The following is a 13,720-nucleotide window of genomic DNA, read 5'->3' on the forward strand; positions in this document are numbered from 1 at the left end:
AGAGAAGGACCTGGGAGTGCTGGTGGATGACATGTTGACTATGAGCCAGCAATGTGCCCTTGTGGCCAGGAAGGCCAATGGTCTCCTGGGGTGCCTTAGGAAGGGTGTTGTCAGCAGGTCAAGGGAGGTGATCCTGCCTCTCTACTCAGCCCTGGTGAGGTGTCATCTCGAGTACTGTGTCCAGTTCTGTGCTCCCCAGTACAAGAGAGACATGGATCTACTAGAGAGAGTCTAGCGTAGGGCTACAAAGATGATCAGAGGGCTGGAGCATCTGCCCTATGAGGAACAGCTGCAAGAGCTGGGCTTCTTTAGCCTGGGGAAGGGAAGACTAAGGGGGGATCTTATCAATGTGTATAAGTACCTGAAGGGAGGGTGTCAAGGGTATGGGGACATACTCCCATGTGACAGGACAAGAGGCAATGGGCAAAAATTGAAGTACTGGAAGTTCCGCCTGAATGTGAAGGGGAATATCTTCACTGTGAGAGTGACAGGGCGCTGGAACAGGTTACCCAGAGAGTTTGTGGAGTCTCCTTCTCTGGAGATATTCAAAGCCTGCCTGGATGCAACCCTGTCTAACATGCTCTAGGTGATCCTGCTGAGCAGGGAGGTTGGACTAGATGATCTCCAGAGGTCTCTTCCAACCTTACTGATTCTATTATTCTATGATACCTCTGTGGGAATTTAATAGACTAGAGAGTGGTAGTGCTTTGTTCATGTGCTGATTAAAGGGTTCAAATGTTACATTAGGGCTGGCAGAAAGACAACATGAGTGCAGAGGCATTATTTTCTGGGGAATCAGGCTAAAATTTGGCATCTGATCAACTCTGACAATTCTTTTAGACTAATCTGCTCCCCTGGGAAATGAACAGCACTGCGGGCTCCTGCCAGGCAGGTCTAACCTGTTCTTAATTCCGTAACAATGGGTATCTGAGAATTGCTGGGCCATTGCTAGTGGTGGCAAAAACTAGCATACAAGAGCCACTTGTGCCAAAATTGTCTCAATAGAAACTGTTGTACAGATGTGTCATCTCCATGGCGCACCATGCACACTAGAAAAAAAGCTTTTCTCCTTCTCTTGTCCCGACATCCTCAGGAACCTCGGCCACAGCTGGAAAGATCACAAGTTACTGGGCCCATGAGGTGTTACCCCGATAAAGCAGTGATCAGCCCCAGCCCTGTCCAGAGGCGGCTGTGTGTTAATACTTATGGGGTGCAGTCAACAAACATCGTGCAGTCAATGGACACTGTGCAGGGCAGAATGGTCAGCTGGGTCATGCAGTACCCCAGAAATGATGGACAAAGAAGTTTTCATGATGTGTTTTTTCTGCTTTTTGCAGAGCTAGCCAGTTACCCTCTAGATCATCACACTAGCCTCATAGTGCTCTGTCTGGTGAATGGCCTGAACTGTTGCTCTGAAAGAGTTGAGTTACTTCATGAACACCAGTGGGGAACTGTATGTGATGATAGCTGGAGTTTTACTGAAGCCAAAGTGTCAGCAATTAGGCTGTGGGATGGCAATATCAGCCCCTGGCTCAGCTTACTTTGGCAAGGGATCTGGTCCCATTTGGCTAGACAATGTTCAGTGCAGTGGGGCAGAAGCTGCCCTCTCTGAATGCCAGGCTAGGCCTTGGGGTGTAAATAACTGTGACCATGGAGAAGATGGTGGGGTTGTATGCACAAGTAACCATCAATAATATCATGTATGCAGATCAGGTGAAGGTCAGTGGAGGATGCTTTGCTACAGGGATTAATATCTCTCTCAAAACTTCAGCAAAGGGCTGGACAGCAGACATTTTGGCACGGGTTCATTGTTCCCTTTTTGCCCTGCTACAAAATAGTATGCAGCATTCCTTAACACACCAGTCATCCTTTTGTGAAGCTAGGAGCAGTGGTGATAATTGGAGGGAACGTTCTCCTCTGGGTAGTGCATGAAGAATTGCTCTTAAATGGGCTAAATGGATGTGCACAAAGGCACAGGAGAGAGGAAGAGCGCAGGGCCAGGTGTTAGAGCAGCTCCTAGCCAGGTCACAGCCCCCCATGCTATAGGGAGCAGTAGATCACAAGCTCACAGGCTATGCAAGGACTAGAGCACAGGAGCCTTTTGAAAAAAAAAGGACAGTGGCAATGGGGTCTGCAGACATCCTCTCCCATTGTAGATTGCTGTAATCACCATGATAATGCGATGGTGTTTCTGGACAGCCATCCAGGAGAATTTAAAACAGATTATAGCAGTTTATGGTGGCAATTTGCTAGGGTTCGGTTGGTACACGAACAGTAAGGCTTCTGAGGCCATATAGCTGGTTTGTTTACATCTGCATTATTTAGCCCCAAACTTTAAACATTCCTCAACAGCTCTATGTGAACACAAGAATCTTTTTGTACTAAATGCTAGGGAACTTTCTCTGCAAGAGTCTCGCTGGCTTTGAAACTATTGTAGGATGCAGCTACTGAGGACAGTGGTGGCATCTTGATTTGTTTGTAGGAGATCTGGTCTAATGTTCCCCTTCGTGTCTCTTGCCTTGTGCCATCAACAGACACTGCCACTGAAGTGTCATCTGAACTGCACCTGGAGAATGGCCCCTGTCTCTGTGCTGGGAGAATGGAGGTGCTCCACAGCTATCACTGGGGAACAGTATGTGATGACGACTGGAGTTTAACCGAAGCCACAGTGGTGTGCTGGCAGCTGTGCTGTGGGACAGCAATCTCAGCCCCTGGCTTGGCTCACTTTGGACAAGGGTCTGGCCATGTCTGGCTGGATAATGTGAACTGCGCAGGGGCAGAAACTGCCCTCTCTCAATGCCAAGCCAGGCCTTGGGGATCCAATGACTGTGACCATGGGGAGGATGCTGGTGTGGTGTACTCAGGTGACCCATATTCAATGGTCTAAGTACAATACAGTTTGGGCTGCAGTATCAACACAATCACTTCCTGGCAGTCAGGAATGGGTGCCTTTTCCACTTCCTGGTAAAACCCTTTTTCAGAGAATGGCATGAATGTCACAGTAGTGATTTCTTCCCTGGGTCAGTGCAGACTACAAGACTTCAGCATGCTCTTAGTGTGATTTTATGCAAAAAGGGACACAGAATGAGAGTCGTTCTCCTATCTCCTCCTTTCTGATAGCACTACTTACATTTCAGCAGGCAACAGATCCTACCACTTTCTATAGTCACTGTTGACCCCAGCACCCTTTGTCAGACACTAGGCCCCAAGCGCTGGAGTTGTGACCCCTTCTCATCTGAGCTGATGAATGAAAAATCCCAAGCCATCTCTGGTAATGTATCCAGCAACAGGAGCTCTGTTCACACATTTCCCTGGTGGCTGGAGGCTGCATGCCCAAATGGGTATTGTCATTTTCCTGTGGCTTAATACATTTCCAATCCTGACTGGAGCCATGGTCAATGACCACATATGAACTCATATCTTGTTGTGTTCACAGACGTGGATATTTTGGGGCAACCTGTGCTCAGGCTGGTGAATGGATCCAACAGCTGCACTGGGCAGGTTGAGGTTTTTCACAGCCAGCGGTGGGGAACTGTGTATGATGACACACGGGACCTGGGACCTAATTGATGCAGCAGTTGTGTGCAGGTAGCTGGGACGTGGAATGGCACTGTCAGCCTTGGATTCAGCTTATTTTGGACAAGGATCAGGCCCTATTTGGCTGGACAGTGTTCGCTGCATAGGAACTGAATCCACCTTCACAAAGTGCAGACTGAGCAGCTGGGGAGAACACAGTTGTGGCCATGAAGAAGATGCTAGTATGCTGTGCTCAGGTAACCCTGCAGGTACTACACAAAGTGTCATGGGGAATCAAAATAAAGATGTTTTCCTGGCTGAGCTAGTGTCCATCCAAGGGGTGCTTAGAGATGGCACCCCAGAAGTAGAGCAGAGGCTTGATGTGAAGTTAGAAGTGTTGTTCTGCCCAAGGGCTGTGCCAGGACTTGTTTTGTCTGCTCACTCTTCTCTATCCTCAGCAGCAGAACAAAAGATGGCTTAACCCAGCCACTTGGTTTGGAGTTAGGAAGAAATGAAACTCAAGCTTTGATAGCATTTAATTACCTACGTGTAGGTACCTCCTGCCATTTCAGGTGCTGTGGTGCATCCTGTCCAGGGCAGAATGATGCAGGTAGTTTGTGAGTTCTGTGTCACTTTTATGAGCCCTGTGCAGATATCTGTGCACTTATACACCTGTGTTCAGGCAAATGAACCCCGATCATTGTCAGAGTTGCTCAGCTCAGGCTGATTTTTCAGTTTAACTAGAAACAAAGGTACTAAATATAGGGGTCTATGTGAAGGTATACATATAGGATAAGCTGGCCACACTCCTGCTATTGTCAGAGTTAACAGAGACTGGAGAGGGATTCAACTAATGCTGATGTAGACGTCATGTTTGCTTACCTTAACAGCTGTTTAGATTCCACAGGCTCTATTGTCCATGGACAGGATCTTGTTGCCTAAGCACAAACATTTTGTTCTCTTTTAGATGTTCCAGAGCACCCCAGATATCTGAAAAAAGACTAGCAGATATTGTTCACCAGGCCTGTTATATACGTCAGCTTACAGAGAGATGAATTGTACTCCAGAAGTGCCTGTTTCCCCCCAGTAACTGTAAGGAGACTGAGACTGGTAGTTCCCATGTGAGGATGCTCCACATTGCAGACATCCATTTTTAGGCAGATGTATCCTACCTCAAAGTTGGATCTAGAGTATGTGGTACTGCATCTCAGCTCACTTGGCCAAGCAGAGAGGCAACTTGTATTGTCATACCCTGGTACCCTGGCTGAGGTTAAATGCAGGTCAGATCAATAGCTGAGTATTTTTAGGATCAGCAAGGAGTTCCTGACCTTTAGTCATGCTTTTGGCATGTAACAGGCTGGGAGCCTCATACAGTGGTCCTTTGACCTAGCTGGTGGCATCTGTTTTAGTTCAGGGTAGTTTTTGGTAGATTTTTTTAGACAGATATTCAGTCTAGGTTTTAAGTTACTAGCTACAGAGAATCCTTCACACCCACAGATCCAGTAGATCATCTGGAGCTGTGGCTGCTTGCCCTCAGCAGGTACCTGGAAAAACAGCTTAGAGAAAGTCAGAAGCTGTGTCCCTCTCTAATTGTGATGATGACTCTCATGGAGTATGAACAAATGTGCAGGTGTGTTAAATAGCGTACAGGCCAAAGCACTACATATGTACTATTGTACATATGCCTCTGCTTGTTGTAAGGCGATCTGTGGATTTGGCATTGAAGCACAAACCTGATGTGTGAGAGTCTGTTTCTGTACTACAAAGGTGCCTATGTCACCAACCCATTATACTCTCTGTCTCAGTGCTATATGGCAAAGGAGGCCTCCTAAGACCCTATGGTTTCCACTGTAGGCATGGAGCAGCTGCGGGCAAAGCATGGCCCAGGCTCCTGTGCAGGGTGTGTGGAGGTGCTGTACAATGCTACCTGGGATGGTGTGTGTGATACCAGTTGAAGCTTACGGGAAGCAGAGGTGGTCTGCAGGCAGCTGGGCTGTGGGCCAGCACTGTCTGCACCCATTGGAGCTCAGTTTGGCCAAGAGAAAGGCCGTTACTTGCTGGAAGGGCTGAGGTGTGGAGACACACAGTCTTTCCTCTTGGAGTGCCAGCAGAGCAAGATGGATCTGAGGCTGTGCAGGCGTGGCTCTGCAGCTGGTGTGGTGTGTACTGAACAGATAGGTGAGTTCTGGGAACCTTTACCATGTTTCTACACTCTTTCAGGAGCACCAGTACTGCTCTTTCTGCACTAGTGGTTAGCTGGTCTCCAGGAGGGGCTCAGATACCACACTGAGAGGACATGTTGGGGTAAAGAATCCTGTCTGTCTCTTGCTAAGAATCCCTTTCAGGAAGCGAGAAGCAATTTCAGAAACCTTTTTGGTAGAGAGCATTGGGTGGGCAGGATATAGGCATTCTGAAAGAAGCAGTTGCAGACAACAGAGTGAAATTAATTAGGAGAAGGCATCTCAAGGGGCATGGAGTTCATGTTCTCTTTGGGAAACACCCTGCATGGGGTACGGAAAAGAGAATGTCTAAGGACTGGACAAGCTGTAGTAATTTCTGCAAAGTTCAGTTTACTTTTTCCAGTCTAGCTCTGCTGTACCTTGCTCTCTTTTGGATAGCAAGAATGTCTGGGGGATGTTGAGAGCTCTGCTTATCCCCCTTAGTCCCCAGGTGGAAATGTTTTGTTTGCATTAGTCCAAAGTGGGGTCCATGTATCCATCCAGAGCATTCCAGGTGTGGAAGATGGGCTGGATGCTCCCTGGGTAAGAGAAGGAACAGTATGTGTCCTGTGTGTGATCTTCCTGAAGAATGAAGCCAGGCTTCTTGTGCTCATGGCCAGTGTGGAAGTGCCTTGTTGTGCCCCAGCTACAGGGCACCTGGCACTCCGAGGCTCAGGGGCTGTGCTCTCTGTGCATCACCCTAGTCCTTCATTTTGCAGACAAAGCACCTGTAAAGGGGATGGAGGATGTCAGGACATCATGTAGACATGCTGTAGACATGTTTGCTTAGATAGCCACACCCCTAGCACTGAAGGAAAAGCTCCCTCAGGACCCCAGCAGGCAGCAAAGACACTGTTTTGTGAAGCCAGTAGAACAGATCAGCTACTGCGATGATCAGGAGAGATGATCTTCTCCAGCAGGATGGAAAATCTTGTCACCTGCACCCCAAAGCCCCAGGCTCATAGCACTGAATTTCGTTAAGTTCCAGCTCCCCACATGACAACACACAGCACCATGAGGCCCTCAGTCTCAAAGTAAGGTCTTAGAATTATAGAATTGATAAGGTTGGAAGGGACCTCTGGAGTTCATCTAGTCCAACTCTCAAATAAGTGGCCCATACAAGGATTGAACCCACAACCTTGGCATTATTAGCACCACACTCTAACCAACTGAGCTAAACCTGGTAATTTCCATCTGGTCCTTCAGGAACTGTCTAGTATCCCACCTATCTGGACTGACCCCCTCTTTTTCTTATTGTGTCCTGCAAACTAGTTACCCAGTGCCATTACCCTCACCACATTCCAAACAGGATACTACCTTGTCCCCTTATCTCCCATGGAAAGCATGTATATTTCCTGATCCAGGAGTAACTGAGCAGGATGCTCTATTGCACTGTACATAACTTTTTACAATTTGCATAGTACACCTAAAAACCTGTCCAGAATGGGCTGAAATGATCCTCATTCCCTGTATTGATTTAACTCATTTTTGAAAACCAGGGAAAATGGTCCCTGGAAGAACAAGGATCTAATATCATAGAGATTTAGGGGAAGTCTGGCTTGAAGTCTGGCTGAAGTAGAAATGATTAGAAGAACTGGCAAAGGCCTCAGCTTACAAGTCCATAAAGACTTCTTAAAGAGGTTTATAATTCATGCCACAAACAAAGAGAAGATGATTCTCCTCAAACAAGCTTTTTCCATTGAATGAGAGTTTGAATGAATCTCTCTTGAATGAGAGAATGAGAGTTTGTCAGGAAAAAAGCTCAGCGTCTGTCAATGCAACTGGTAGAACTGAAACAAAAACCAACAAAAGCCAAGCATAAAGTTATTTACCAATTCAAGCAAATCAATTTCCTTCAGTTTCTTACTTTTAGGCATCTAAACCCACCTGTCTGAACACTAAGTGCCTTGTTCATAGCTCCCCAGACTCCCCTTATAGTCAGGGCAGACACTGGCCTGTGTCGTCCAAACTACAGGAGACAAGGATAGGTCAGGAGAAGGAACAAAGGACATTGGATTAGATACAGGGGACTGAAGGTTGCTAATATTGCATGAGATACGGTCCTGACTGTCAACAGGGAAGGGTCCCTGCATGGTCACATTGCTAATGAAGCAGCCCAAGGAGGCAGGTCTGAGCTCAAAGTTATGCACTGTTTTGGTGAAGCCGGGGGGGGGGGGGAGGGCGTGATCAGGAGAGAAGAGTGTTCCAGTACCACAGGAAGGAAATGAATGACCAGAACTTGGACTGGATTGTGACAGAGGTGTGCCAACTATGGAGGAAAGCAGAAGCATGGCAAGAGGCTAGGCTAAGGCTTAGGAAGCCAGGGATATCATCTCAAATAAGGTGCTGACAGAACTAGATGGAAGTCAGGCTGCTAGCTGGGAGCAGGAACAAGGGCTCATCATACTGGGAACAGAAGCAGGAGTAAAGGCTACAGAGAAGAAAAGTGAAGCCAGTGGATGCATACAGAAAAATATAAATATTTAGGAGCATCATGAGTGTAGCTGAGGCCATGACAATGAAATCCAGGGGGGCAGGAACCAGCACTGTAGGATCCGTTCCACAGTGGAGACATCTGGGAGAAGAACAACAGCCCTCCTGTGCTGTGTCCATGTGGAGCAGGCAAAGTCCAGTGTTCGAGGCCGGTTGTGCAGGTTCTGTTGACTCCTTCCAAAAATGAGGTTGCTTTTGTGGCCTGATGTATCGGTCTCATAATCTGTGCACTGATGTGTTTCTGGAGAGAAGACCAGTGAATAAAGCTCTGTGCAATTAAGGACCTTTCTGGTTGGGCATAAGGTGCCTCGCACTTCAGTGACATACAGCCAGCTCTTCTGGCTAATAGATGAGGAGTGAGTAGGCTTTGAATTTCTACTCCAAGGATATTTTCTTTTGCCAGGGAAAGGGATCATGTAACTGTCAAATAATCTCTGTTATTCTGAGGTGTGCAAAGATTCCTCCTGGGGACCTAATGACTCTTGCAGTTCTTGCAGTTGGAGGGATGACTGGAAACACTTCCTCATCCAGGCGATGCCTCATCCTACTTCCATCGTATGGATTGAGCTGAAGAGATTTAAATGCATCTACCTTTCCCTATCCCCTAAAGCTTAGCCTCAACCACACTCAACAGCCCCAAAGCCCCATTCTTTCATGGTCCTGTACTCTTCTGGGAAGGCCTCATTTGCTCAGTGTGTTCCAGGAATGACTCTAGGTTTCACAATCTCATGGCAGAAATGTGAGCAAAAGGGCTGACAAAGACAAATGTCTCCTGCTTTGTGAGCCCAGCTGCTCTCTGCACGGGGACAAAGAGGGAAGAGTCAGTGCAAAAGGAAACAACAAGATGAAGTAAGTAATGGAAGAATCAGGGCACGCATGTCAGTGCTTGAATCTGACCAGTTTCTTCTTTTTTCCGTTCAGCCAGTGCCTGATACCTTTGTTCAGTTTGCACCTTGCACCAGAACAACCATCTGTCCTAAACTCCAGCTGTAAATCTCCTGGCCACATCTCGCCCACCAATGCAGGGCTGCAAGGTCATTTTTGCACCTTACTGGACATCCACCAGGTCTGGGACTTCAGGGATCTGCATACTCCTATTGTCACTTGGGTCACTTCTTTTTCTTCTTGTTGCCCTGTCATGTTGAGTCCTCCAGCCTTGCTCATCTTGCAGCTTACATCAGAAACTCAGGGCTCCTGGGCTCTTCTTCTGGCTCTGAGAGGCTGCACAGTGTCTCAGAATAGGGAAAGATGGGAACTTGGACCCAGTTCTCCTGGCTGCTTTCACCATCTCAGGAAAGGACTAGAGTCTGAGGATAGGGATGGTGTCAGTTGTCTGAAAGAATTTCCTTATTTTGTGTAATAAAATGTGTGCAAAATTTAAATGAAGTCTTTATAACAGTCAAACATTGGTATTTCTCAAAGCAAGGACTGTATCATAGCACCCCTTGGCTGATTTATGCCCAGTGATTATTAAGGGAAGGTCACAGTTAAAAGCCTGGATTATTAAGGGCTGTCGGGAATCTCTTTGTCACTGGCCTGTTTGTTTATAAAGAAGAGGCACAAAGTCCTGTTTTCTTGGGCTTACTCAGCCTAGGTAAAAATGAAAACAGTCACCTTTCCTGATGGCTCTACTTTTTATGACCTTCCACTAACTTTCAGCCTAATTTTCACTCATTCATTCTTGTACCAGTACTTCACTTTGTTTAGTAGGAACTTTTTCCTTTTTGGCATTCAGCCCTGGTTCTGCTTACTCTTTCCATGATTCTGACATTTGACTTTTTTTTTTTTTTTTTTTTTTTTTTTTTTTGTTTGTTATTACTACAGGTAGAAATCTTATCCCCTTGCAGCTCAAGTTTCTCCTGGCTAAAGAGTTTAAAGAGTTCAAGCTCAGCCTGAGACTTTTCTGATCGTGCTAGGTCCTCCTCTCTGCACGTGTTGGTTTCATTTCTTATTTTTACACAGAGATGGCCAGAATTGTTCATCTGTTCCTAATGGGGTCACAACCAGGCCTTGTTCAGTGCAAGTCCCATCTTCAAGGCACCAAGAGGGCAGTGTTCACCTCAGCCTTAAAATTTGCATTTTGAACAAGAAGTGTTGTTCATTTGACAGCTCTTTGCAAATTCACTTTTCCAGTTGCATGGTACTCTGGTTTGGGGCCCTCTCCTTGCGAAACTTCAACATGTTACCACAATTGGCACTCAACAAGAGATGGGAGAATGAAGACAGCAAATTCCTCCACAACTCTCCTGTCTCCTTGGCATCTCATGCCATGCTCTCCTGCTCAAGGCACTGAGTGCAGTGAACACACCAAGAGAATGACCTGCACAGTGGCAAACAGCACTTACTGGAAAGGGCGCTGATACTGCAAAAGGGATTCTAAGGATCTTGGAAATGCTGCTACACTAGACAATTTAACTTCCTGGCAGTTTCCTGTTTTACAAATCTGACTGGGGAGTTTCCTTAGCCACTTAAAACATCACAAGCTGGATGTGAGTTATCTTTTTTATCATGGATGGTCCATGCAGAAATAGTGTCCAGGGTCATAGATGGTGTTTCAGTTCACCTGATAGGATATATGTACAGTGAAGATTTCAGCATAACCATCTTTGGCGTTAGAAACTGCTTCCTTTGACAAGCAAGGAAAGAATTGTGTCCATTTGCTCTCCACATAAAAATAACTTCAACTGCTCTTTGTTGTTTGTGATTTGCCAATAAAGCTTCTCTGAACATCTATCTAGTGGCCTTTTGCTTATTCCAATTTGCTTATTCTAATTCCCAGTACCCATACTGGTATTGGGAAAGTCCTGGAGCACAAATCTACCAGTTTTTTTCATAGGTATGTGGGATTTTTTTTGCTCTCTCTCCTTTTGGCCCTCAGCCATTTCCTGATCAGTTCAGCTTCATGCTGGCTCCAGTAAGGCATTTCCAAAAAGTCCTTTAATAGTCTTAATAGCCTTTTGCTACAAGGATCTATGGGAGATCTGTGCTGTTTGAGAGTGGAAGGGAGAGGTCAGGTCTTGAGGATTAGACATCCACATTTGGTGAGCTAAATTGAGCTCTGCACTCTGATTACCACCACTGATATTAAAAGAATCAGCACAAACTGGAGATTCACCTTGCCTGAAAACAGTCATGAGCAGCTTCATTAAACCTAAGAATTTATTGCCATTCAAGAGACTGTGGTGTACACACACTGTAACTCTTCTACAGCCTTTGGCTATGCAGGATGACACACTGACTCTTGCACTGCTTGGGTGTCTCCAGCTCAGCTTGCACTGTCAAGTGATAAGTGCGTCTGGAGAAAGTAGACATAGTCACACTGTTAATAGAGATATCAGAACTGCTACACAGCTGGGACTGCCTGGATTTGAATTTCCTGGAGTGTCTGGACTCTGTCTGTAGACTTCTCAAGAACAAGGTCTGGGTATTGATGGGGAAGATCTCCCCCCTTTCAGCCCCATCTCTGACTACTTCAGAACCGGCTGTTCCAGGAGGGCTTTGTTTGCTCAGCATGTTCCTGGAACAATTCTACATTTCACAATCCTATGACAAAATCAGGCCATGGCACAGAGCAGAGGGTCAGTTTCTGGCATGGTTTCACACAAAGGCAAATACCTAACATAGGGCCAGGCGAGTGGGGCAGAGGAATAGGGGCTTTTGCATGGCAGAGGAAGGGACAGGAGAAGGGAGGGGACAAAGCAGGAGGAGGGCTTACCACAGAAATGCCTGTCCCTTCCCTCCCTAGGGCTCTGCCCTGTTTCCTCTCCAGTCCTCCTAGTTTGCCAGCGGGACACAACACTAAGCTGGTGTCTCTTACAAGGATGCTTCAACTTCCAGCCCATGGCCAAGCTGTGAGCATGGGGATGCCAGGCTGTCCCTCACCCAGGTACCCCTGGGGCAGAAATAAGCCTACCTGCACTAGGGCCAAGAGTGCAGGGGTCCTTCTCCTGACGGCATGCCTTTGGGGTGAGTGGTGTTTGCCTTTGCTTCTGATTACAGGGAGCCTGCTTGCAGCATGCACTTCTCCAGTGCATTTGGATAGCACTTCACGGAGCACAGCACAAACTGGCCCAGGGTCCTATGTTACATTCACAGGCCTGGGATACGGAGGAAAGGCTTGTGATTGTGTTGGAGGCAGGAAGAATGTTTTTGTGTGGAGTCAGGAATTAGGCGAACTCTACAGGTTGCATTCTTAAAGCTGTGCGATACACACCTATTTCTGCACACAAGATTTTACCACATTATTAAAGAGTTGAGACTTTTGAGCATCACAAGAGCAGAAGGAAGCATACCCAACACCCTGAAGCTGTCTCACAGCTAGCCACAGCCTCCTGCCCTTCATGTTCATCTTGGACTATGTGTGGCAAATTCTTGCTGCTGCAGCACGTAAGGAGCCTGGCTGAATTCAATGCCATTGTGTATTGGGTGAGACAGGCAGCTCCACATCAGATGGAGAGTTGAGCAAGTGGGGACAGCACATCCTACTTGTCAGGACAAGTCTGGGTGCATTCGGTCAGGCTGTGGCTAGTGCTGTGCAGCCCAAGAAGGAATCAAACACTTGTCGGGCTAATGGGATAGACAGGCGAAATGTCGATGAGAGCTATGATCCTTGTGCTGAGACAGAATGATAAGAAAGTTACAGGTCCCTTCCCAGTATGCTGACTCTGCAGCTGTGCAGTCTTAGGCTGTCTTAGACATGGATGCAATGAAGGAGAAGTGTTCTGCTGCAAGAGTAGTATCACGCAGAGTGCAATGGCAACTTTGCTTTGCAAATGGCTGAGAGAGGGCTCAGAGTTTTGTCCAGGCTATGACAGTTCAGAGCAGAGATTGATTATTTGATTTGGGCACCTTCTCAGTGCTGCTTCATGTTTATAAACAGTGAGAGCAAAGTCCTTGTCTTCCGATTGCATTTGGAGCGAGTGAAATTAAGAACTTACTTTTCCCTGCTGGTATGGAAATCCTTTTAATTTCCAGACTATTTTTTTGCTAAGGCTAGTTTGTGCCCCCTCCTCTAGAATCAACGCTTTTCTTTAAATTTCTTAGGCTTTCTTCTTCTACAATCTATTAATGAAGAGTAAAAACATCTCGTTTTTCCGAAAATCCTACTTCTGTGACTTTCAGTATAATGATCATATTTCAATAGCTACAACTTCCGGCTGCTTGGAGTCATCTTGTCTGGGACTTGCTCACCCAAGCACAGGCATTTGGTGCTTATGAGACTGTTGAGGGTTGTCAAGAAATTTCATTTCATGCTCTCCTACCAAGGCAGTGCTTGCAAGAAACTTGCCAAGAAATTTATCAGCTCTGCTAAATCTCAGCTCTGTGGTTAACTTGTAATTGCTGATCAAATGGAAACCTCAGTACTTCTAGTAAAAATGAGGAAGAAGAGGAAAAGACCCACAAGAAAGGAGGAAACAGAAGAGAAGGTCATGTTCAGGGCTTTGTTTTTAGCCTAGAGAGAGGAGAGCTTGCAAATTGCAAACCAAGTACCT

At 46.5% G+C, this 13,720-nt stretch overlaps 1 protein-coding gene across 1 annotated transcript in view; it reads left to right on the forward strand.

The window, feature by feature from the left end:
• Positions 1 to 12,085: 12,085 nt before the first annotated feature.
• LOC134149738 (deleted in malignant brain tumors 1 protein-like) overlaps positions 12,086 to 13,720 on the forward strand; it is an 89,817-nt gene continuing 88,182 nt past the window's right edge. The window contains 1 exon segment of the mRNA XM_062592944.1: positions 12,086 to 12,194. Coding sequence (XP_062448928.1) covers positions 12,086 to 12,194 — 109 coding nt within the window.

The sequence above is a fragment of the Rhea pennata genome, chromosome 21 (genome assembly GCF_028389875.1).
Source record: "Rhea pennata isolate bPtePen1 chromosome 21, bPtePen1.pri, whole genome shotgun sequence".
NCBI lineage: Eukaryota > Metazoa > Chordata > Aves > Rheiformes > Rheidae > Rhea > Rhea pennata.